The sequence below is a fragment of the Heptranchias perlo genome, chromosome 8 (genome assembly GCF_035084215.1).
Source record: "Heptranchias perlo isolate sHepPer1 chromosome 8, sHepPer1.hap1, whole genome shotgun sequence".
Lineage (NCBI taxonomy): Eukaryota > Metazoa > Chordata > Chondrichthyes > Hexanchiformes > Hexanchidae > Heptranchias > Heptranchias perlo.
Window position 1 is genome coordinate 48,745,483 of NC_090332.1, and position 26,947 is coordinate 48,772,429.

Consider the following 26,947-nt stretch of genomic DNA (forward strand, 5'->3'; position numbering starts at 1 on the left):
AGAAGGATCCTAAAATCCCAATATTGCAGCATCCAATTGTTTCTTAAAAGATCCCAACGTTCTCACCTCCACTACTTTCATCTCTGGGGAAAAAGCGGGGGAATGGGACTAACTGGATTGCTCTTACAAAGAGCCGGCAGGGGCTTGATGGGCCGAATGGCCTCCTTCTGTGCTGTAACCATTCTATGATTCTATGATTCTATTCTAACTGGAAGTCCATTCCCTGTGACCCCAGGCACTTTCACACCAAGAGAGGGACAAACTTGAAAAGGGAACCACCTGACACTGGCAATTAATTTATTTGTTATTTCATTAAATGTTACAATGGCAGTTTTAATTTTCCTGAGAGACTATACAGTTACATTACATAGAATTACATAGAGTCTAAAGCCATTCGGCCCAACTGGTCATTTATGTTCCACACAAGGCTCCTCCCACCCATTTTCATCTAACCCAATCAGCATATCATGGGACAAAATTAATAGACACTTGGACAAGTGTGGATTGATAAAGAAAAGCCAGCATGGATTTGTTAAAGGCAAATCATGTTTAACTAACTTGACCGAGTTTTTTGATAAGGTAACAGAGAGGATTGATGAGGACAATGCAGTTGATGTTGTGCATATGGACTTTCAAAAGGCGTTTGATAAAGTGTCGCATAACAGGCTTGTCAGCAAAATTGAAGCCCATGGAATAAAAGGGGCAGTGGCTGCATGGAAATGAAATTGGCTAAGTGACAGGAAACAGAAAGTAATGATGAATGATTGTTTTTTAGACTGGAGGAAGGTATACAGTGGTGTTCCCCAGGGGTCGGTTCTAGGAGCACTGCTTTTTTTGATATATATTGATGACTTGGACTTGGGTGTACAGGGCACAACTTCAAAATTTGCAGATGACACAAAACTTGGAAGTGCAGTGAACAGTGAGGAGGATAGTGATAGACTTCAAGAGGAGATAGACAGACTGGTGGAATGGGCAGACAATTGGCAGTTGAAGTTTAACGCAGAGAAGTGCGAAGTGATACACTTTGGCAGGAAGAATGAGGCAAGGCAATATAAACTAAATGGTTCAATTCTAAAGGGGGTGCAGGAGCAGAGAGACCTGGGGGTATATGTTCATAAATCTTTGAAGGTGGCAGGACAGGTTGAGAAAGCGGTTAAAAAAGCGTACGGGATCCTAGGCTTTATAAATAGAGGCATAGATTACAAAAGGAAGCTATATAAAATGCTGGTTCGGCCACAACTGGAGTATTGTGTCCAATTCTGGGCACTGCACTTTAGAAAGGATGTGAAGGCCTTAGAGAGGGTGCAGAAAAGATTTACTAGAATGATTCCAGGGACTTCAGTTACGTGACTAGACTGGAGAAGCTGGCCATGTTCTCCTTAGAGCAGAGAAGGTTAAGAGGAGATTTGATAGAAGTGGTCAAAATCTTGAAGGGTTTAGATAAAGTAAATAAAGAGAAACTGTTCCCATTGGTGGAAGGGTCGAGAACCAGAGGACGCAGATTTAAGGTGATTGGCAAAAGAAACAAAAACGACATGAGGAAAATCTTTTTTACGCAGCGAGTAGTTATGATCTGGAATGCACTGCCTGAAAGGGAGGTGGAATCAGATTCAATCGTGGCTTTCAAAAAGGAATTAGATAAATACTTAAAGACAAAAAATTTGCAGGGCTATGGGGAAAGAGCAGGGTAATGGGACTAACTGGATCGCTCTTACAAAGAGACGGCATGGGCTCAATGGGCCAAATGTCCTCCTTCTGTGCTGTAACCATTCTATGATTCTATTCCTTTCTCCCTTATGTGTTTATCTAGCTTCCCCTTAAATGCATCTATGCCATTTGCCTTAACCACTCCATATGGTAGTGAGTTCCAAATTCTTACCACTCTTTGGGTAAAGAAGATTCTCCTATTGGATTTATTAGTGACTATCTTATATTTATGACCTCTAGTTTTGGACTCCCCCACAAGTGGAAACATCTTCTCTACGTCTACTCTACCAAGCCCTTTCATATTCTTAAAGACCTCTATCAGGTCACCCTTCTGCCTTTTCTTCTCTAGAGAAAAGAGCCCCAGCCTGTTCAGCCTTTCCTGATATGTATAACCTCTCAGTTCTGGCATAATACTTGTGAATCTTTTTTGCACCTTCTCCAGTGCTTCTAAATCCTTTTTATAATATAGAGACCAGAACTGTGCACAGTTAGAACCTAGGAGTCCCATGTTGGATTGAAAGAGTTAAAGTTGAAAAAAATAGAATAGTTATTGGCACAATGATGTTCTAGGTGATTCAAATGCTTTTTAAATGAAACTTATAAGTAAATTGAAGTGAATGAAGCCATTCAGGGGCACATACAGCTTCATAACTTATGTTACGGTGTGGGGAAAGGAGATGCCTAATGGTTGTTCTCTGTGACACAACAAATTTGATATTTTATATGAGATACTATATATTGCTGTAACTATATTTATCAAAAGAACTGGATGGGGAGCATTTTATATTAGAGATATTCTCCTTAGACTTTTATCCTCCTTTAATCAAAAGGAAACCGTAACAAAATACCAATAAAGTGTATTCTGATGATATGATGCACTAGAACACAGAGTGAACTTGGATATGGTAAAACCTGGCTATTGTGAAAAATTGAATTCTCACTTGAACCTATAGTAAAACTATTGTCCAATTACAGTAAAGATCTAAACACCTTATTGTGTCTCACAGAACAATGGAACTTCAATGTCTTAAAGGGTTTATCCGGGCACAAATAACTGACTGCACCTTAAAAAAAATGTTTTTTTCAGTTTAACTACAGGAAAAAATAATAGGAGAGGATCATGATTGCTTTTTTTTGGAAAAATGCTGTCAGGTTCAAGTCAGCTTACCAATCTGAAGAAACGGAGAATGTAGCAATTGCTCTGAATTAGAGAGCTTCTGGGTCAATGTTAAAAGCAGTGATTTTAAGATAAAGCAATTGCTTAATGTAACTGAGTTTGACCTTCGTGTTTTATCCAGTCTATCAAACTTCTGTCAGCAATGGATAGTTCATCTATAATAGTTAACACTCCAGCTCCACTTAATGGGAATTCTAACAAACAAGATTTCACTATTAAAGGATTTCACTGTAATAAAAGTGTTCATAATTTTTGCACTATTACATATTTAGAAAACCATTGCAACCAATCATAGCAAGGATGTTATGTCAGTATTTGTTTACTGAACTGTTTAACTGTTAATATTTAAGTTATTATTGAAGATGCTGCTACCATATAGAAAAGCAGGGTCCATTTTCATTGCATGTTGAATAGTTTCCAGGCTAATTTTGTGATTTTAAAAAATGAATGGTTGAGATTTTGAAAATGCAAATTTTGTAATTGATATTTTGCTTTTTATTTAAAGATGGCTGCTTGTAACCTTTACTTTTGTCAATGTTTGGGTGCACCTTTAGTTGAGGTTTCCAAAGATACATATTATGCTTCATTTATATGCATGTTTAATAGCTACTGTATGGAATAAGCAGGGGTACTTATTCCAGGCACAAAATACTGCTCTGTGTAATATATCTTGCTAATATTGCTTTAAGAATGCTCTGAGATTGTTGCCATTGGTCTGCTTCTACAGGATTTGGTTACACACATAACCTTAGGAAAGAACACAATCAAACCAACGCATGCATTGTAAAAGATCCAGCGTCCACAACACCTAGCCTCTGTTACTGATCTATAAACCTTTTTATAAACTTCATGTGAAACATTCTGCTGACTGAAAATGTGATAGCATCAGAGAATGAATTCCCCTTTAAGTAGCTCTAGTGTTTTTAGTGTTAAGATCTTAAGAACTGTCTGACCTGCACAATTGAATGCTCAATGAGCTGGCGAGGATCAGGCTGTGTCTGCTCTTGGCCAAGGTTGGTTGCGACAAAACTGAAGCCTCGGAAAAGCTGGTGTGCATTGGCACTTGGAGGCACACCAGGTGAGTCTGTAAAGAGAAATTCATTAGATCAAATGGGATAGTTGGGACAAAACAAAAAATAAAGTTCTGACTGGTGAGACCTTGTAGTGTGCTGTTCAGCAGGACACTAATAACGATCAATATTACAGTCATGGAGTAAGCTTGCATGAGTTACAGACTGATTATAAATGTTTCAAATGCAAGTTGAAAGCAGAGGGCTCAAACTTTTAAAAAGATGGACTTTCATAATATGTTGTGACAAATACTAATCAGTTTGTCTCATATATTCCTGTTTCCCTACATCATAATCCTCCAGATCCAGGTCATCTTGATTCAAGCACTGTCTAATTACTCTTTGCACACAGTGTAATTTGGACTGAGAACAATTTGATCACTTCTCACATTCCTCAAGGACAAAAGGGTATTAGTCTTCATGTCTTCAACCATTGATGGAGTAGCGTTAAGAACCAAAGGATTGTGCAGACATGGCACATTTTAGTTAACAAATATTCAGCAATAGTGAATGACCTTTGACTTTACTACGGAAATGGTTTCTAAACATTGGTGCACCACCTGTTCTTACAATTCATCTTGTATTCCAAAGCGATGTTCGCTCTGCATGGCAATTTTGCTGAATCTGAGACCATTTGGGAAACCAATGGGGAGAAATCGTTATGCATTGCGCCCATTTTTCAGGCATTAAACAAGTGCACAACCTACCAATTTCAGGGCGCTATGTCCTGAACTCACCCCCAATCTGGGCCAAATGGAAAATTGAATTGGGTGGTATTTAGGCATCTATGGTGCCCATCTGAAGCAGCTATTGGCCCCCTTTCATAACCATGGATCTAATGCCTTTTTAGGACCCCGATCTGAAATTTGGTCAAATACTAGGTGGAACTTGCGTTGTCCAAGCTGTGACTAGTTTTTCCGGGTTTACAGCGGCCTAACCAGAGGTCCTTAAAGGGATCGTTGAAGGCAAGGTGAGTGAACTTTTTTATCATTTACTTTAATATGGAGCCAGGAGGAGAACGGGTGCTCCTCCTGGCTCCACTACTGCGAGCTGCTGTGGGACTGTGCTTGCCCCCCTCCTGATCACCTCCCAGGACCTACCCCAGGATCGCTGCCGGCATCTGAGCTGGTCGATTTTGCGCTGGGCCCAACAGACGAGCTGCATTGGGACGTCCGATTGGCACCTGCCGCTTGCCGGTGTCATGGTAATTATACTCTAGGACTAATTTCGGGCAATCCTTGGGCCGACCTTGTTGCAGTGGCACTGCAAGTCAGGCAGGTGTGGAGACCCAGGATGTAGTGATGGAGGAGCCTTGGCCCTTGACCTAATCCAACAGGTACGAGGTACTTGCTACCTGCATGGATGAGAACAAGGACTGCAGGGAGGATGGGCAAACTGACCATGGCACTGTGGTACAGGGGGCCATTCAAGTGGGGGGAGTGAAAAGGAATGCAGCAGTGGTAGGAGACAGTATAGTCAGGGGGATAGGTACTGTTCTCTGCAGCTGTGACCGAAAGTCCCGAAGGCTGTGTTGCCTGCTTGGTGCCAGGGTTAAGGGTTGGAAAAGAACTTGGAGCATGAGAGGGAGGATCTAGTCGTCGTGGTCCATGTGGCCCATTTTGAGTCTATAGTCAGGCGCTAACCAATTCCTCCCCCAAGTGACTCAAACATAGCCAAAATTTTTAAAAAGAGAGGAAAGGCTGGAAACGCACAGCTGATCAGTCAGCAGCAGATTGGGGCCCTTCGTCACAACTGCCGTATATTTCCAGTATTCTCTGTTTTTATTTTAGATTGTGAACATTTGAAATATTTCTTTCTGTCTCAAACTTAGCCAATGTGCCTGGACTCTGGGTTGACCAAGATTCATTTCAGAGCTTGATCTGAGACCCAAACCATCTCAGATTTTCAGCATTGGCTGGCCACACTCCAGCCACTTGCTATCCATGCAACAGCTCCCATCCTGCTTGCCTCTTGCTTCTTCTCCATCTCTCAGCAGATGGGCTACCAGTACAAGCCCCACACATCTACACTCTCCTTTTCAATAGCCACTCACTAACTTTCCTCCTATCTTTCTAAAGGAGAAAACAGCACACAATACAAGGAGTGAAGTAAGACTGGGTGCGACCAGCCAAAATCATGGCCCTCACCCAGATGGAGCAGCAAGCACTGGAAATCAGAGGCCCTTCAAGAGCAATGAGCATTGGAGCTAGTGAGGCTGGCGCCTCATTTGAGCAGGGGTGTCTGCCTATTACTTGTACCTCAAGAAATTGCACATTCAGCCAGCTTGACAACTTCCAGCTGCATTGTAAAGCCTGTCATCTGCTACTGTACAGCCCGTCAGTGCTATGCTAACTCCTCTAGGTTCTTAACAGTAAGACCTTAAAGATGACACCTCGGAGGAGGACAATCCACCTGAGGATGCACTGTCACATGCTCCATCCCTCCCAAACAGCACAGAGAGAGAAGCACCACAGGTGGGTTAGACAGTGAGTTAGAGGGGTCAATGCTTGGTGAAGCACCCAGCAAAATTGAGCAGGAGCAGGGAGTGGTGGCAGGGACTGCCCAGGAAATGGCTTGCCATGGTAAGGTTGTCTCCCAGCTCTACTGAGCAGGACAGAGATACGGTTTCAGGAGCCCAGCCTTGAAAAGAAAACCCCTCGTATATATGGTATTGGAAGGCCTGCCGTGGAGTTGACACAACATGGCTGAAAGCATGGAGGAGTCCACTTTCAGCTTGGTTGGCATCCTGTTGCACGGCACCAGCACACTGCAGTCTATCTTGGAGCGTGAATCAGACAGACCTGATTGGAAAAATCCTGGCTGAAGAGTCTTGAGCGAAAAACATTTTGGGCAGTGTCAACCCAAGTCCTGGTCTACAAGAAACAGTTAACAAAAATTAACGTGCTGCATTAATACTGCCTCTGCCTCTCTTTAAAGAGACAATGCAAATAACGTGTTTGATAGGAAGATGGGAGAGGGTAAGAGAACAGAATTTGACCAGAAATCAATTTTTTAAAAATTCCATCAATGCATCAATGTTTGTCGTTACAAACCCTTTCCCCGGAGCAGCTCAACCCTCAACACAATGAAGGCCTGATAATGAGCTCAGCTCTGGGTAATAAGGTTTGGCTATATTTAAAGGGACTTGTAATCTGCTTGATTCTATGTTCATAAAATCTCATTCCTGGTAATGGACTGAAGAAATTAAAAGCTACTTTTAGGAATCATCTGAATTTCTGATAGTTTCTGAAGGGAAGCTCTCCAATATGCTTTCAAATAAGAACCAAAAGTTGTACTATTTCAAGGAACGTGACTGCAGATACTCTTGCCACCTTACAGTGCCTTCCAGCTTGGTTAAATTATTTGCAGAATACATTAACTCCATTAAACCCATGGGCAAATGTGCATCTGTACATTTTGACATGGAGGGATGTAAGCATATGTCGAAGCCATAGTCATGCCTTGGGCAGAAAGTGGAGATCAAATAAAACTGCAGTCTGACAATGGTGCGGAATGGATGCACCGCTATAATCTGGATCACTGCCAGTGTACAATTTCACAAAGAGAACAGGAGTAGGGCCGAGCCAGAATGGGCTTTATCTGCTATCTCACGCTAATTATGTTCTAATACTGCTCAGATCTCTGACATTGTGGCCCCGCTATTGATAGGGAGGCGGGGAGGGAGCGGGGGCGTGTGTCTGCGGCCAGGAAACCCGGCAATCCCAGGAAGGCGGAGGTCCAGCCAAATTTAACGGCAGGACCTCATTAACATTTTTTTTACTTTGTTTCCCGCTTGACAGCCGGCCAGATTGAGAGACTGACCGGCTGCCGGGCGGGAAAGCCAACGGTAGAAGGCCGCAGCCAGGAACTGCTGAGGCGGTCCCCGGCAAGCAGAGATCAGTGGATTGGTGGGGTGGGGGCGCTCAGAACGCAGCAACAAGGAGGGACAGTGGGAGAGAGAGATCGCGAGGAGGGAGAGATCGCAGAGGGCGGGGCGGAGGCTGAATACGGTGGGGGGGGGGTCTAAAGGTCGCGGGGGTGTCTGAAGGAAGATCGGAGGGATGGAGGCAGAGATTGCGGCAAACAATTTGCTCGAGGGGCTGGGGAAAGCATCCTGCACCTCCTGGCCCACAGGCATTGCTGGAAAAGCACTTATCTGCTGGAGCCGACAGCTCCCACCTCCCTTCAGCTGCCGGTTTTCCCGAGCCCTGGGAAACCCGTCCCGCAGCCATTAAATTCAGATGGCTGTCAAAATGTGAGGAAAGGAGTCTCATTTAAATATTAAAATTACTGACCCGCCTCTCCAGAGTGGGTTACTCGGCGCCCCCAAACCCTTCACGGTTTAACCAGTAGTAGGCGCGCTCGCGGCAGGTTTCACATATTTACAAATTTAACCCCCCCACCCCGACCCTCTTCCACCTGTCGGCTTGGTGTGGGGGGGGGGGGGGGTTCAAACTCCCCCCGTGTCTCCTTTTCATGGATTTGATGGTATTGGTGCTCTGAAGCTCCTGAAATAAAGTGCTTCATTGAAACTCTGGGCACTCTGACTCCCAGACACTGTACAAGCTATACTTTGTTGCAAAATACATGATTTCAATTCATTTATTTAACACGTTGTTCTTTGGGACAAAGGAGGTTCTTATCTAAATACTAATGTCCATGACAACAGTCAGTGTTTTTCAACTCTTGGACCAGCACTGTGTCTCATTGCAAAAAATCCAAAGGCTTTTTATATTTAATGGTTTATATTTATTTAATGAGTGGATTAGTAAAAAATGTAAAAGCAAAATACTGCAGATGCTGCAATTCTGAAATAAAAAAAGATAATGCTGGAAACATTCCGCAGATCAACAGCATCTGTAGAGAGAGAAACAGAGTTAACAGCCTTGATTTTAGCCTCCCCCACTCTCCCCGCCACCAACAGGCAGGAGAGGGTCGGGGGTGGGGGTGGGGAGAGTCAGTGGTTTAAATACCAGGATCAGGCAACCCGATCCCAACCCAACCCCATTTCCGCTTCTTTAAATTTTGAAATGCAGAAATCAGGCCATGGATGAGGATCCCGCAAAAAGGCAGGCAGGCAGGGGCCTGAGTAACATACCAAAGTCGCGGCCTGATGACATCATCCACACCGCGCCTTAAATTTAATAGTAAATGAGAGGGAGGCCCGAGTTAGGGGTTTCCCTGCAGCTGATCCAAATAGGGAGCTGGCAGCACCTGAAGGGAAGTGGCTCTTTTAGTACTCCTTGTGGGCCAGGAGGAGAAGGTGTGCTTGCCCCAGGCCCCTCAAGGAATCCTTCGTCCTCTCCCAGCCCTGATCTCAAACCTCCCCCCGGCCCTCCCGCTCTCAAACCTCCCCCCGGCCCTCCCGCTCTCAAACCTCCCCCCGCCCCTCCCGATCTCAAACCTCCTCCCGCCCTCAAACCTCCCCCCCGGCCCTCGCAATCATAGGCCTCCCCCCCCCCGCACCCTGGCCCTCCCGATTGCAGGCCTGCCCCCCCACGGCCCCCCCGATTGTAGGCCTCCCCCTTCACCCTGCGATAAGATCAGCAGGGCCTCCACGTCCCCGGACTTGCCAGATTCTTTGTCCAATTTCGGCCTCCACCACATCCACCCGGCTCCCCGTTAATACTGTGGCCAACATTTAAGGTCAATGACCTTTCGTCAGAACTCATCAGAATATTTCTGGTGAAAGGTCATCAACCTGAAACGTTAACTCTGTTTCTCTCCTGACTTGCTGAGTGTTTCCAGCACTTTTTGTTTTTATTTTAGTAAAAAGATGTCGTGGCTTCAGCAAAATGAATTTCAGAGTTTTGAAAGTTAGGGACAAGTTTAATTACATTAGTGTTCTAAAATTGTATCAATAATTTCAGAACCAAGTAACAGGGCAGGCGAGCTTATCAATCCAAAGTTAATTGAAATAGCAGCTTGTCAAATTATTGGTGCTATTTTTTCCATTAGACAGCACAGCAATAGAATCCAGCCAGAGGCCACTGCAACATAATTGATCCTGGTTGTTGTAGAAAGAGGCCATCCCCTATGGACAGGCCCTGCGAATACACAGGGTCTGCTCAGACGAGGAGGAACGCGATGGACACCTACAGACGCTGAAAGACGTCCTAGTAAGAACGGGATATGACGCTCGACTCATCGATCGACAGTTCCGACGGGCCACAGCGAAAAATCGCATAGACCTCCTCAGGAGACTAACACGGGACGCAACCAACAGAGTACCCTTTGTCGTCCAGTACTTCCCCGGAGTGGAGAAACTATGCCATGTTCTCCGCAGCCTTCAACATGTCATCGATGACGATGAACACCTCGCTATGGCCATCCCCACACCTCCACTACTCGCCTTTAAACAGCCACCCAACCTCAAACAGACCATCGTTCGCAGCAAATTACCTAGCTTTCAGGAGAACAGCGTCCACGACACCACACAACCCTGCCACGGTAACCTCTGCAAGACATGCCAGATCATCGACACAGATACCACCATCACACGAGAGGACACGACCCACCAGGTGCATGGTTCATACTCCTGTGACTCGGCCAACGTTGTCTACCTCATACGTTGCAGGAAAGGATGCCCCAGAGCATGGTACATTGGCGAGACCATGCAGACGCTGCGACAACGGATGAATGGACACCGCGCAACAATCACCAAACAGGAGGGTTCCCTCCCAGTCGGGGAACACTTCAGCAGTCAAGGACATTCAGCCACCGACCTTCGGGTAAGCGTACTCCAAGGCGGCCTTCGAGACACACGACAACGCAAAATCGTCGAGCAGAAATTGATAGCCAAGTTCCGCATCCATGAGGACGGCCTCAACCGGGATCTTGGGTTCATGTCACGCTACACGTTACCCCACCAGCGAACAAATGTTATCTGTTTTTAATATAACGGGTCAGTTGCTGTCTTTTCTATGTTTCTACCTCTCTATCTCTGTTTTTTTTGGTGATTTGTATATTCGGAGACCTTGTAGGTAACACCTGTCTGTCTGCAGACTGATTGCCTTGGCAACGGGCAGTTGAAAAAACTGTCTGTAATCACCAAGCATTGTTCTGTGATTTATAAATGTGATTTCATTTCAAGGATTTCATTTCCACAACATTCACCTGAGGAAGGAGGAAGCCTCCGAAAGCTTGTGAATTTAAAATAAAATTGCTGGACTCTAACTTGGTGTTGTAAAATTGTTTACAATTGTCAACCCCAGTCCATCACCGGCATTTCCACATCATGCCTACCATCGACACCACAAACTGTCGGCTCACAGTGGAAAGGATATCCAAGAAGATCGCGCATATAGACACAGACATCAAGTTTTTACAGAGCTGCAAGAAAGCAGACAAGATCCTGAAAGGACTACAGATCACGAACCCACTCAAGTCCACATACAACTCGGATTACGCTGAGAGACTCTGCCGTCGTACCTCTCGCACACTCCGCAACCATCTCGTACACCAACTCTACAGCAGACGCCGCAACCTCGCAACCAAGATAGAGTCCATACTCTCAACCTGTACTCAGGACACAGCAGACCAGCTACGAGATACCGCCAAACAGACGAGGCAACAGAACTACGCCGCCTACATGAAAACCAAGAGCAGGAAGCTTGAGAAACTCGGCATCACCACCAGCATCGACCAAGCCTCCCCTGGTACCATGGTTGCAACCACAGGGAAGTCTATCGTCAATTTGTCCGACCACACCCTTCAACCAGACGAAATCGAAGTTCTCAGCCGAGGGCTCAATTTCTGCCCCACCACCAAAATGGACCCCATTAGTCTCGCGGCGGACACAGAGGAATTCATCAGGAGAATGAGGCTCCGGGAATACTTCCACAAACCCCAAGATTTCAGCAGCGAACCCAATGAGACAATCAACGATCTGGAACAGCAGACAGAGGGATCCGCGGTACAGCAACCGAAGAGGAAAGAGTCACACTGAACTCCTCCGGAGGGTCGCTGCCCTAAGCTTGACATGTATGCTCAAGCTGTCAGGAGATGCGTCAATGCCAGATTCATCAGCCGCACTCACAAGACAGTCCAGAACGTCACCCGAGCACAACGCAACGCCATCGACGCTCTCAAGACCAACCGCAACATCGTCATCAAACCAGCGGACAAAGGAGGAGCCATCGTCATACAGAACAGAACGGACTATTGCAAAGAAGCATACCGACAACTGGACAACCAGGAACACTACAGACGGTTACCCGCAGATCCGACCAAAGAACACACCCACCAGCTCAACAAACTGATCAAGACCTTCGATCCAGACCTTCAAAGCATCCTACGCACTCTCATCCCACGTACTCCCCGCGTGGGAGACTTCTACTGCCTCCCAACGATACACAAAGCCAACACACCCGGACGTCCTATCGTATCAGGCAACGGAACCCTGTGTGAGAACCTCTCTGGATACATCGAGGGCATCCTGAAACCCATCGTACAGGGAACCCCCAGCTTCTGTCGCGACACTACAGACTTCCGACAAAAACTCAGTACCCACGGACCAGTTGAACCAGGAACACTTCTCACCACGATGGACGTCTCGGCACTCTACACCAGTATCCCCCACGATGACAGCATCGCTGCGACAGCATCAATACTCAACACCAACAACAGCCAATCTCCAGACGCCATCCTACAACTCATCCGCTTCATCCTGGATCACAATGTCTTCACCTTTGATAACCAGTTCTTTACCCAAACACACGGAACAGCCATGGGGAACAAATTCGCACCCCAATACGCCAACATTTACATGCACAAGTTCGAGCAGGACTTCTTCACTGCACAGAACCTCCAACCAACACTATACACCAGATACATTGACGACATTTTCTTTCTATGGACCCACGGCGAGGAATCACTAAAGAGACTACACGATAACATCAACAAGTTCCATCCCACCATCAAGCTCACCATGGACTACTCCTCAGAATCAGTTTCTTTCTTGGACACACGAATCTCCATCAAAGACGGGCACCTCAGCACCTCACTCTACCGCAAGCCCACGGACAACCTCACGATGCTCCACTTTTCCAGCTTCCACCCTAACCACGTCAAAGAGGCCATCCCCTATGGACAGGCCCTGCGAATACACAGGCTCTGCTCAGACGAAGAGGAACGCGATGGACACCTACAGACGCTGAAAGACGCCCTAGTAAGAACGGGATATGACGCTCGACTCATCGATCGACAGTTCCGACGGGCCACAGTGAAAAATCGCATAGACCTCCTCAGGAGACTAACACGGGACGCAACCAACAGAGTACCCTTTGTCGTCCAGTACTTCCCTGGAGCGGAGAAACTACGCCATGTTCTCCGCAGCCTTCAACATGTCATCAATGACGACAAACACCTCGCTATGGCCATCCCCACACCTCCACTACTCGCCTTTAAACAGCCACCCAACCTCAAACAGACCATCGTTCGCAGCAAATTACCCAGCTTTCAGGAGAACAGCATCCACGATACCACACAACCCTGCCACGGTAACCTCTGCAAGACATGCCAGATCATCGACACAGATACCACCATCACACGAGAGGACATGACCCACCAGATGCATGGTTCATACTCCTGTGACTCGGCCAACGTTGTCTACCTCATACGTTGCAGGAAAGGATGCCCCAGAGCATGGTACATTGGCGAGACCATGCAGACGCTGCGACAACAGATGAACGGACACCACGCAACAATCACCAAACAGGAGGGTTCCCTCCCAGTCGGGGAACACTTCAGCAGTCAAGGACATTCAGCCACCGACCTTCGGGTAAGCGTACTCCAAGGCGGCCTTCGAGACACACGACAACGCAAAATCGTCGAGCAGAAATTGATAGCCAAGTTCCGCACCCATGAGGACGGCCTCAACCGGGATCTTGGGTTCATGTCACGCTACACGTTACCCCACCAGCGAACAAATGTTATCTGTTTTTAATATAACGGGTCAGTTGCTGTCTTTTCTATGTTTCTACCTCTCTATCTCTGTTTTTTTTGGTGATTTGTATATTCGGAGACCTTGCAGGTAACACCTGTCTGTCTGCAGACTGATTGCCTTGGCAACGGGCAGTTGAAAAAACTGTCTGTAATCACCAAGCATTGTTCTGTGATTTATAAATGCGATTTCATTTCGAGGATTTCATTTCCACAACATTCACCTGAGGAAGAAGGAAGCCTCCGAAAGCTTGTGAATTTAAAATAAAATTGCTGGACTATAACTTGGTGTTGTAAAATTGTTTACAGTTGTAGAAAGTGGAGAAGGTCTGGAGAATTTGATGATGGGTGCCAAGAATTAAGTTTAGAGCCTTTCTATAGTGTAACATATACTCCAACAACTCTGATTGAAGTAATGGTTAACTCTGCATTTATGGGACAGATTTCCAGGAGACACAATTATCTGAGATGGAGCTCCAAAGGCAGGATAGGCCGTGTGTAAAATGTTAGTTTTCCATGCAGACCTTATGGATTAATATGGAATGCTCAAATCAATAGTTCATGTTTGACAGAAATAGAACTCCCAGTATTAGTTACATATATCATGCAAACACGTCACAAAGAACATATTCATATTTCAGTAATATTTACATAAGAATCAACTGTTTTGGTCCAGCAAAAACAACTTTCATTACCATGTACAATTATATTCATTAGATGAACTAGATATATTGGAATTGCACAAGCTTTTAGGATTTTAGGATAAAAAAAGGTTCCTTCATCAGGTAAACTTTTATTTATATAGCTCCTTCACAGGATGTCCCTTAAGCACTTTACAGCCAATGAATTACTTTTGAAGTGTAGTCACTGTTATGCAGGCAAATGCAGTGGCCAATTTACACACAAGGTCACACAAACTGCAGAGAACTCATCAGGCGTGTGGGCAGCCTGATCCTGTATCCTGACACCTACAAGAGCAGGTATATGAGGGTGTTGGCTAGAAATGTCACAAAGCTGTCACCAGTAGAGAGGACAACATCATGAGGGCAGACTCTAGCCATGCCACTTGTACCGTGTCCTGGATCTGCGTGCCCACTGATCAGTGAGAGGGAATACCTGACGGTATCAGTTAGATCTGCATACCCTGAGAGATGTCACCCTGAAGCTGCATTCCATTATTCTTTCCCAATGGTCCCCCAAGGCCTGAAGGCCAGTGGTCAAAGCATCCATTTTGGAGGCTCTGACTGGTCTGGGGCTCTCTCTGTTGGGGTTGGGGGGGAGGGGTGGATGCAGATGCAGATGTTCATGGTATTGCCAACCACTCCAGCTTCTAGAATAATGGTGCTGAGGATGGCATTAGACTTCATTATGACCCCTGCCATATGTCTCTGAGATGATCCTCAGTGTCTCCAGTTGACGGTGATGCTCATCATGCATCCTTTTTAAAGCAGGCCTCCAGAGATAAAAGTCTGCTCACTTATGTCGAGCCTATGCTTCTCACTGTCATATCCTACTTTCACCTCAGACACATTGAGGGTAATGAATGAAGAAGTCACACATTTAAAGAGACTGCAAGAAGGGTCAGGGGGAGTAGGTAGCTTACATTGTCTGCTCTGGTGAGGTCATTAAACTTCTTGCACTGCAAAAGAGTCCCAGAGTTCAAGAAGGTGGCATTGATTGCCACAGCCATCTCCCTCCACAAAGTGCACACAACATTCCCGACCGCAAACAGACCAACCGTCCTGCTCCTGTATCTCCGTTTTTGAGAACCTTGCAGCTCCAGCTCTATGAAGGTTACCGCTTGTTTGTTTTATCTGGCCACCATCCTTCTCTTCTGGGTTATCTGCTTCCTCCAGTGCTGTCATTGCCACTTTAAGTAGTTTTATATCCTGCAGCTGCACCAGATCTCTACCTCTCATCCAAGTATTTTCTGACACCCACTTCCCTACTCCCCCTCCCCACCCTTCCTATCCATTTGGGGCCTAATTCCCGCTCCTGTACTATCCCCCACCTCCCTCCCAGTATATCTGAGGTGTTGCAGGCTGTATTTACACATCTCACTTGCCTTTGCCTACTTACATGAATTAACACTGCAAGTGATGGCAGGGTTAATGCCATTACCTAAAGGTGAGTGGCAGTACTGCTCCACCTTAGTTCTGACAATGCAATTGTGCCATTGGAATTTCTTTCAGAAGATGCCACATAGAGGCTTGTTATGAGAATTGAAGCACATGGTATTGAAGGGAATGCAGGTATGTATGGAGACGGGGCTCGGGGACAGAATTAGTATGAATGATTGGATGCTTTTCAGATTGACGGTATAAAGGTAGTGATCTGCCCCAGGGATCTGTGTTGCGACGATTTTGTTTTCCAGTCACATAAATGATCTGGACACTGGTGTAAGAAGAATGATAACAAGGTTTACCAATGATACTAGTGATATCATGGCCAACTGTGAGGAAGAACGCCGGAAATTGCAAGAGAACATAGATAGGCTAGCACAGTACACAGATACGGTTGCAGATACAGTTCAATGCAGAGAAATATAGAGTAGTACATTTATGGATAAAGAACAGTGAAACGTTGCCACCTGCCCTCCAAGTGCCTGCCATTCACGTTTGAGTCTTGACACTAAGTATTGGCAATCTATTCAACAGTGTGAGGCATCACAACCAAATTCAATTCTGCCTTCAACCAACATCCACAAGCACACGCTTCCAGCAAGGGTCACTGGACTGTAATCCAGAGTGGGAATCCTGGCCAATTTTCTTCTCCCTAAGTCCTAGCCCAGGGCTAATTGCAGTGTTGTTGTGACTGGGATCAAACCTTTAACAGAATAAACCTGCTAAGGCAACAGGGGAACCATTAGTGAACTTTTCAACTTGTACCAGCAAATTCCTATACTTCTCTCAGAGTTCTTGCTGTAATATTTGCATGGTGTCATGCGCTCAGGAACCATGTCACTCCACACAGCATGGCTGTAGGTCTTTATCACCCTCAGTCCTGTTCCTAACCAGATTTTCATCCAGCTCTTCTGTTGAGGCTGTGATGATTAAAAGCATCAACTGCTTTAGCTTGCAGTCTATTCCACAGATCCAGCATTCCGGGGTGGGGGACTTCTAATTTCAAATCTTGTTTGAGGTTTGCTAATACTGTGTTTCTATCTTTTAGTTCTGCACTTGAGATTTAAATGAAATAACTTGCTTGCTCTATATTATTCATTCTCCTACTGTTTCAAAGGATTGGATGAATTAAATACTTTACCACATTCTCTATATTGCATAGGTTCCGACAATTATTTTTTGTGTCTTTGCGATGCATTTTCTTAGCTGAAAGGATGCAGAGAAACACTACAAATCCTTAAGTGATGTCACAAACTGGGAGAATTTTGAACTTAGTTCAGTGCTTGTTACAATTGAGCTAACCGGGATAATTTCCCGATAGGGAATGCCAATTGAAGCTTTCACATGTGTTAACAACTCTGAAGTAACTCAAATTTCCCCTCAGCATTGAGTAAAGTAACAAGATCTTTTACAATAAAAACCCAGCAGGGGCTATTTACTCAACGTACAATATTTTTAAGTAGTTATTTATCCATTACTTTTTTAAAATCTCATTTTAATTTATTTTTTATGGGGGAATTTTCCTTCGGGTAACTCACCCAAATAGCCATTACTCTTGTATGATTGGTGAGTGTTGTCTGGCTATTCGACTGTTGGGGCACAGTAAAATTTGGTCCTGTCTCATTCAACATCAATACACATGTACTTCCAGCATGAGCCACTGGATAGCGATCAGGAGTAGGAATGCTGACTGATAGTACTTTTGGTGTCGGGTGGGACAGAGGTCAGCTGTAGCACCTCCACCATTGACCTGGCTGAGTTCAGCTGACTTTGTGCAAATCAGCATCAAATTTGGGACCTTCCTGGTCCTTATTGGTCAGTTGCATGCCAGATAAACTCTGAGCTATTGGGAGCTAAATGTTTACTTTGTACTCATATGGCATTTATTTAAAATCCTGCTGCAATGTCATGCCTGTGATATTGTTATTATTTTTGCCCAAAACAGAGAGGGGGTTAAATTTGATAATCCCCAAATCTGGTTGCGGGGGTCACGGTGCGCGATTAACCCGCCCCCAGTCGTTGAGATGCAGGCAGTATGTGAGATTCGTGCTGTCGGCACATCTCCATGATTGCTGCGAGCAGCCAGCGCTTCCTGCACTGTTGAGTGGCTGCACGCACCAGCAGGGGGCCCAATATGGGGCATGGCCAGCACTACTTAAAGGCAGCCTCCACCTCTGAAAGGGGAGGTACACTATCAATGCAATCGGTGGAGGAAGACAAGTGGAGTGGCTGGACCTGCAAATGCATTGAGTTTCTCCAATGACACACTGGAGGCTTTGGAGGAGGAGGTGGACACACGGAGGGCCAGCCTGTACCCGCACGGTGGCAGGAGGCCCTCCAGGAACCAGCTGCGAGGCAGTGGGAGGGAGTGGTCCTGGAGGTGAATGGCAGGAGCACTGCACCACGCACATGGATGCAATGCCGGAAAAAGTTCAATAATTTGACATGAGCGATCAAGGTGAGTGAATGCCAGTGTCAAGTGGCACATCCTACCAAATGCTCCACTGCTCCACGCATCACACTCCCCATCACCCATTCACCAACAAACATTTCCCATCCATACGCAATGCTGCACTTTGGATGCTGCATCTCACCCTCACATAGTATCACACTTGCAAGCCACACACCCACAACTCACAAGTCACACACACTGATAGCTATTCAACCACGATAGGCGCATCACCCAAACGTCTTGCAGGACACTCACTGATGCACTTCCCTCTGTCTTACAGGAGAAGGTGGCGTGTAACAGCTGGCAGCAGGAAAGAACGGACAGAGGACAGGCACGGCAACACGACCTCACTGCCATGGAGGAAACCGTGCTGGGGATCATTCGGCAGGCTGTCGCTGCGGCCATGGCCACTGGCGGCACTGGAGGTATCAATAATGAGGGTCTCTGCATTCCTAATCCTCCTTCTTTCCCATATCTCCCTCATCCCACAACCTTTTCTGACTCTCAAGCTGCAGAAGGTGTCAGCACACACTTCTTACTTGCTCCTCTCCCCACTCCACAACTCAACCTGTTTTCCTTTGTTATTGCAGATACCCAAGAACTGGAGCCGGCACCGTCCGAGGAGGAGGAGGAGGAGGAGGACACTAGCACTAAAGCCACACCGTCACTTGATCTGACACTCACATCCACCAGCTCAGACACTGACACTGCGCGTCCTTTATAGGTTTGGTTAGAAGATGGATCTGCACGTGGTGAGACACCGAGCACAAGTGCGCAGGAGCCGGGGGGTGGGGATCGGATACCAGCTCACCAGAGGGTGGAGGTTGCTCACCAGTTCTGCTGCAGAGGAGTCAGATGCTGACTTCGATGGGCCAGGTTACGAAAGACGGCTGATGGGCGTACACGCAAATGCTTGGGGCACTGGAAAGCCTGCCAGAAAGCCTGCACACAATGAGAAGGGGCATGGAGGAGGCCAATTCCAACTTGGCATAGAGCTTTGCGCAGGACTTGGAGCCCATCCTTCCCCACATAGAACGGGTGGTCACCTCCATCAGCACACCTGCAGAACCCACCATGATACAGCGTCTGATGACCAATGTCACAGCTTCCATTGCAGCACAAACATCTGCCATCAAAGGTCTGCATGCTTCATTTGGAGCTCAGACTGCAGCTATCGTGCCTTTAGGTACCTCTATGGAACGGGGCTTCCAGGACATCACAGCACACCAACAATCTGTTCTCCAGCAGATCACCAGGATTGCTGAGGCACCGCCCCAGGAGAGTGGCAGTGGCACCACGGCAGTTGGATCTGCTGTCGTCTCTCAGGATGACAGCATTCCTGCTCCCAACCCTGCCACTCCATCAGTGCCCTTGCTGTTGCTTGTCAGCCAGCCAGGCCAGACTGCTGCAGCCCAAGCTGAGATGGTGCAATCTGAAGCCGGGCCCTCCCAGTCCAGAGCTGCTTGAGTTCGTCCTCCACGGCCATCTGCATGTTCCTCAATTGAAGGTCAGCAGCCTTCCACCACCCATGCTCCAGTCACTGGGGAAGCACCTCGTAGGAGCACTAGGAAAGGAAAAAGCACACGAACGACAGGCACTGAGGGAATGCACAAGGGTGAATAGTGTAATGTTGTATACATGATTTCATGTGTAAGTTTATAAATTTGGATTTGAAGTCGCAGTTAGTGGTGATTTTTATTTATGCGATGAGCTGCGGGTGTCATAAGGAGGACGATTTGATGGTCTTGTGGGAGAGGAAAGGTGAGGAGTGTAGGACTGTTGGTGAATGGGGTGGTGTCGTTGAGGTTACTGATATCACTCATGAATAAGGTGAGCATGCAGAGCGCTGACAGAGAGGGCCTGTGCACCTTGTTGCCTCTTTGCTTCTTCCTCCACTTCCTCCTCCGTCTCCTCCTCCTCCTCTTCCTCTGCCTCTGGCTCTGGCTCAGGATCTTGCCAGATAGGCAGTGGTAAGGGCTGTTCCCTCATAATGGCGAGGTTGTGCAGCACGCAGCATACCACAACGAATCTTGACACCCGCTCAGTGGAGTGCTGCACTGTCCAGTCAGCAGAAGAGTTGCTTTAGGATGCCTAGGGTGTGCTCGATGATGTTTCGCATGGCCACATGGCTCTCATTGTAGGCCGGCTCTGCACGTGTGTGTGCGTTCCTGACCAGAGTCATGAGCCACCTCATGAGGGGGTAGCCCTTGTCACCCAGTAGCCAGCCTTCGACTTGCCGTGCCAGTTGAAAGAAAGGTGGGATGTTGGACTGCCGCATAATGAAGGTGCCATGACTGCTGCCAGGGTAGTGGGCATTGACCTGCATGATGCGCTGCATGTGGTCACACACCAGCTCCACATTGAGGGAGTGGAACCCCTTTCTGTTCATGAAGATGGCCGAGTTGAGATGTAGAGCAGTCAATGGCACCCTGCACCATGGGGAAGCCTGCAATGCGAGCAAACCCTCATGCTCACTCATTCTCTCTGTCAAGAGGGAACGTGATCTACTTGTTGCGCAGCTTGTACAGAGCCTCCGTGACCTCCCTTATGCAGCAGTGCATTGCAAACTGCGAGATGTTGCACATATTGCAAGCAGAGGCCTGAAAGGATCCAGAGTCGTAGAAGTTTAGTGCCATGGTTACCTTCACAGCCATAGGCAATGCTGTCCTTACCCTGCTCTGAGGCTGCAGTCGTGGCTGCAGCAGTTGACAAATCTCCATCACGACCTCTTTGGTGAACCGCAGCCATCGGATGCACTGATTGTCGCTCAGGTTGAGGTAAGAGTATTGTTCCCTGAAGGACCTAATTGGATATGGATTCCTGCTGAGTGCCCTGCGCCTCCTTTTCCTCCTCCCTCTCCTCGCAGCTCGACCTGCTCTGCACGGTCTCTCTGCATGCTCCCAATCGTGTTCAATGCCCAGTGGGAGCCCTACCAGACCGCCCATAGTTGCCAGAAATCTTGTTCAGAACACTGTTGTAAATGCCACCAACAGTAATGCAGGACCTGTCAGACCACTCTCTATATAATATTGCAACTTTCTCCAAGTATAGGAAACTTTAAAAAACATATTCAAATGCATAAGCAGCCAGAAGCAATAATCCAGCAACTAACCTGCAACACCTGCATTATCCCTTTAAATAGCACTGGTGGGGGGGGGGTCCTCCGGGCCATCTACGACCTGTTCAGCTGTGTGTGGTTAAGACAGTGCATTGTGTTGACCGGAGGTTACCGGTTATGGTTATTGGCTTAGTACAAAGAGGAGAAGAGTCAATTCTCTCTTAACTCTCAATTCGCCTTATTAACGCCATTAGATCATATACATATAGCTTATACGCTCGGAATCTCAGGTTACTTCAGTTCAAAAGTTGCTTTTGCCTGTGTGTCAGCAGTTTGGAATAAACTCAGTAGTTTCTGCAGCCCCTGGCCAACAATTGGCTGGAGCGTTGAGTTCCAAAATCATATCTGTCCATTTAAATCAGTGCTGCATACTGATCTAACGCATATTCTCCATACTTTACATGCTGCCAAGGTTCGTTATCTGCGTGTGCACGAACGGCTTTACCAAGATGGCATCGGCGCATGTCACGCTAGAAGAGTGTGCGTGCAGTCTGGATGTAATTTTGGGTCCTTAGGAGGCTGTATAGTGCCTACAAAATGGGCGCTACATGGCCCAATTTATAGCCCGTAGTCTTCGATGTAACAAAGTACAAAATGATCACAGATTTATTCAGTAATAATGCTAGATTGCTGACCTGGGCATACTGATTAAAAATCCTGGAAGGAATGTGTTTACATGTCACATAAATCAATCCGTAGCACATTATCACAGATTACCTCTCAGCCAGGTGCCTGTAAGGTGGTTACAACCATAAGCCAAGCATATCCTCATAGGAAGGCAAGAAAAAAAATCAGATGATAGTCACCCATGCACACTCTCAACAGTGATTGCAAAACAATAGTGGCGGGGGCTTGGGCATAGACGATATTAGGTCCCCTCAGCCACAGGTGGTACGTGAAGTAGAATGAGCAGAAAATGTGGGTTGAAAGTGAATGAGTAAATCAAAGATATCTCTATCAGGTGAAACATATATTCCTCAAGTTTTTCTTTTAATAGTATGGCCAATAATACTCTAAGTACTGTACTACATTTAATGTAAGTGTTGGAAAAACTGCTAAACCTAAATATACCCATTTGATATCTGAAGACCACACCAGCACACATACCTGATTTCCCTTCTATAAATCCCATTCACCCATCAGCCCTGTGCTCGCTGACCTACATTGGCTCCAGGTCCAGGAACGCCTCGATTTTAAAATTCTCATCTTTGTTTACAAATCCCTCCATGGCCTCTCCCCTCCCTATCTCTATAACCTCCTCCAGCCCTACGACTCACCGAGTTCTCTGCGCTCCTCCAATTCTGGCCCCTTGCGCATCCACGATTTTCATTCTCCAACATTGGCGGCCGTGCCTTCAGCTTCCCATGCCCTAAGCTCTGGAATTACCTCCCTAAACCTCTCCACCTCACTACCTCTCTCTCCTCCTTTAAGACATTCCTTAAAACCTACCTCTTTGACCAAGTTTTTTGTCACCTGTCCTAATATCTAGTTGTGTAGCCCGGTGTCAGATTTTGTTTGATAACACTCCTGTGAAGTGCCTTGGGACATTTTACTATGTTAAAGGTGCTATATAAATGCAAGTTGTTGTTGTAGTAAGGATGTAAGTGATATTCTCATGCACTAAGTATTAATTTTAAAGTGAACTGTAAAATACACACCAGTGCTCCTGAAAACACATTAGGGTTGGACACGACCAATTAAAAGTGGACATAACTGATTGCAAAAATGGATGGAGACCTGTTATGTCAAACTTCCATCCATTCAGCACCCATTCATTTGTCAAGATGGGTTTTGTACTGAACTAGAAGTGTCCACCAGTTTGCGATTAATTATATTAGAATTATCTAACATTGACATTATTTAATATTCATGCTATTCCCTGGTATCTATGCTGGTGTACTGCTCAGGCATCAAATGGGTATCCAGGACTTCTAAGGTATGTTGTTTATGGAACTGCATTTAAAGAGCCTTTCATAGCAGCATTTTCATTTTTGAGGCTATTTCTGAACCATTTCCTTATTTTTTCCTGTTTCTCGTTAATTGGTCAGGAGGCTTTGTGTAAAGTGTTCTGACACATAGGAACAGGAGTAGACCATTTAGCCCCTCGAGTCTGTTCTGCCATTCAATGAGATCATGGCTGGTCTGTGACCTAACTCCATATACACACCTTAACCCCATATCCCTTAATACCTTTGGTTAACAAAAATCTATCAATCTCAGATTTAAAATAAACAACTATTTGAGCATCAATTGTTGTTTGCGGAAGGGCGTTCCAAACTTCTACCACCCTTTGCATGTAGAAGTGTTTCCTAACTTCACTCCTGAAAGTCCTGGCTCTAATTTTTAGGCTATGTCCCCTAGTCCTAGTCCGAGACTCCCCAACCACCGGAAATAGTTTCTCTCTATCTACCCTATCAGCTCCCCTTAATATCTTGAAAACTTCGATCAAATCAACCCATAATCTTCTAAATTCCAGGGAATGCAACCCTAGTTTGTGTAATCTCTCCTCGTAATTTAATCCTTGGAGTCCAGGTATCATTGTAGTAAATCCACGCTGCATTCCCTCCAAGGTCAATATGTCCTTCCTCAGTTGCGGTGCCCAGAACTGAACACAGTACTCCAGGTGTGGTCTAACCAGGGCTTTGTATAGCTGTAGCATAACTTCTACCCACTTGTATTCTAGTCCTCTAGATATGAAGGCCAGCATTCCATTAGCCTTTTTGATTATTTTCTGTACCTGTCCATGACATTTTAATGATCTATGTACATGGACCCCGAAGTCTCTTTGGACCTCCAATGTTTTGAGCTTTTCACCGTTTAGAAAGTACTCTGATCTATCCTTTTTAGGTCCAAAGTGGATGACCTCACACCTGCCTACTTTGATATCCATTTGCCAGAGTTTTGCCCATTCACTTAATTTATTAATATCTCTCTGTAATTTTACACTTCCATTGCTTACAATGCTGCCTATCTTTGTGTCATCAGCAAACTTGGATATGTGGCTCTCTATCCTGTCATCTAAGTCTTAATAAATACAGTGAATAGCTGAGGCCCCAACACAGATCCCTGTGGGACACCACTAGTCACATCCTGCCAATTTGAGTACCTGCCCATTATCCCTACTCTCTGTCTCCTGCCAGTCAGTCAATTTCCTAACCAGGTCAATAATTTGCCCTCAATTCCATGAGCTTCAACTTTAGCTAATAGTCTTTTATGAGGGACTTCATTGAATGCTTTCTGGAAGTCCAAATAAGCAACATCCATAGACACTTCCCTGTCCACTACTTTAGTCATCTCTTCAAAAAATTCTATCAGATTCATCAGGCATGACCTACCCTTTATAAATCCATGCTGGCTCTCTCTGATTAGCTGAAAATTTTCAAGGTGTTCAGTCACTCTATAATGTATGGCTATTTTTATTTGTTATGTCCATGATATTGGGACAATGGATTTCCCAATGGGAATCCCCTTTTACTTTTGAATTTTGGAGAACAAAGCAGAGGAGCTTATGGAGAAATGCCAGGCAGGTCAGAATGCACCAGAGGCAGACTTCACCCACCTGCTGATATCCCCCTCCCCATCTGCATTTGCAGACATATCTACCTGACATATCTACAGGCATATCTATCTGGCATTGGCCATGCAAAACTCACTATTCAGGCATCTGTTCAGCAGACAGCCATAGGCAGAGCTGTGACATCTGCAGCTAACAAACACGGTAGGGCCGACACTACTAGTGGCTGTGCTTGCAAGTGCTGCTTCCTTCAGGCATGCTCCTATAGGCAGGACCACCTTCCTTGCTACCACGTCATTCTGTACCAGCTGCACTTTGCCAGCCATTAAACAGGGGGTTGGTGTGTTGCATCACTCCCTAATTTAGACATAGGCTGGGTTACCTGCCTCCACATTTATTGTTCCGAAAAGAGGTTTTTTCTAGGCATTTTTGCTATCCAGTAACCTTTGAAAAGGCCGAAATATATATTACCTTTAAGTGGCTACATCCCTTTAAAAGTACCCATGATTCTTTGTAAGCAGGCCTTCCTTCCCCATCGCAAGCTTCCAACGCCAGGCCTAATTTGGAGCAGGAGCTCATCCTTGACATGTAAATGAAGCTCACTCCGTAAAATTAGGCAGAGTCAGTGCACAAAGAGTCAGACAGGTACTAATTACATATGGCCAAGTAATGCCCAATTGGAGATCCGATCAGAAAATCTATCCCAATGTACATACCAAGGATTCTATGTTTTTGTTGTATCTATTTCATATTGTTGTTATAATTAAAGGTTTATTCTGAAGAGCAAGACTTGACTGAAAATATTCAGTGTGTTTGTGTGCGCACCATCACAAAAATGTCCAAGAACATTTTGGCCCAGAAATACAGCTGCTGACCAGCCTACTATGCTCTTAAATTGGCGGGCAGGAAGTGCACGTACATTTCGAGCTGGAAGTGTGCCGCCTACCATATTGGGAGGATAAGGTAGATGCGCTGGTTGCAGGAGGACATGTTGGGAACATTTAAAGATCAAAATAATTTATTCAAATTAGGGTCCTGCACTTCTTGCAGGACCCATTTTCAATTCTCGAATGCCCCTGTGCTTCACACGTCACATGATGAACTCGCACAGCACACTGTAGTGCTACATGGCAGGAAGGTCGCCATACTTATCTGAATGTGGAGCTGTATGGAGCTATGTCCCTCCCGACCACTGATCGCCCCCCACCCCCCAACCACCGAATGTCCTCTCCCACCCCAAGGCCCGATCGCCCACCCTTCCCGGCCCAATCGCCCACCCTTCCTCATTTACCTAAGGGCCGCTGTGACACCAGCAATGGCCCAATCTTCAGTTACGCTTTGCGCAGCTTGCTGGCTCCATGGAAATGAGGCCTGAGGCTCAATATTGGAGGTGCCTCGGACCTCAACATTGAGGTACAGGGATTGTACCCTGTGTCCAAATAGGGATGTGCCCGAATTTCTAGGCCTTTATTTCATCAATATAGCAAATTACGTGTCTTCCTCAGGGCCATAAACTGCAACAAAAATGACAGCAGTTTGTGGTCCTAGGAACATCATTAATCTGTCAAAATGTTGAGTTCATGTATTCTTCACATGTTTACTATAATGCTGTGGAACAGCACTGGTCTTGAAGGTATGGGTTCAGATCTTAGGGGGTCATTTTAACCTAACCCACTGGGAGGGTAACGGCTGGGTTCAAGTCAGATGGCTATTTTACACCCGGTCCGATTTTACTCTCCATTGATTTCAATGGACAACCTGATTCTGCCCAGCGGGTCAAGTTTAATTTACCCCCACTGTATAAAACAGCTGCCGATTCGCTAAGACCCATTTCACACCAT

General features: G+C 46.0%; 1 protein-coding gene across 1 annotated transcript in view; it reads right to left on the minus strand.

The window, feature by feature from the left end:
* The window catches only part of rps6ka2 (ribosomal protein S6 kinase, polypeptide 2), a 594,161-nt gene that overhangs the window by 45,532 nt on the left and 521,682 nt on the right, over positions 1-26,947 (minus strand). The window contains exon 14 of the mRNA XM_067989092.1: positions 3,841-3,971. Within this exon, the coding sequence (XP_067845193.1) occupies positions 3,841-3,971 (131 nt within the window). The remainder of the gene's footprint in view (positions 1-3,840; positions 3,972-26,947) is intronic.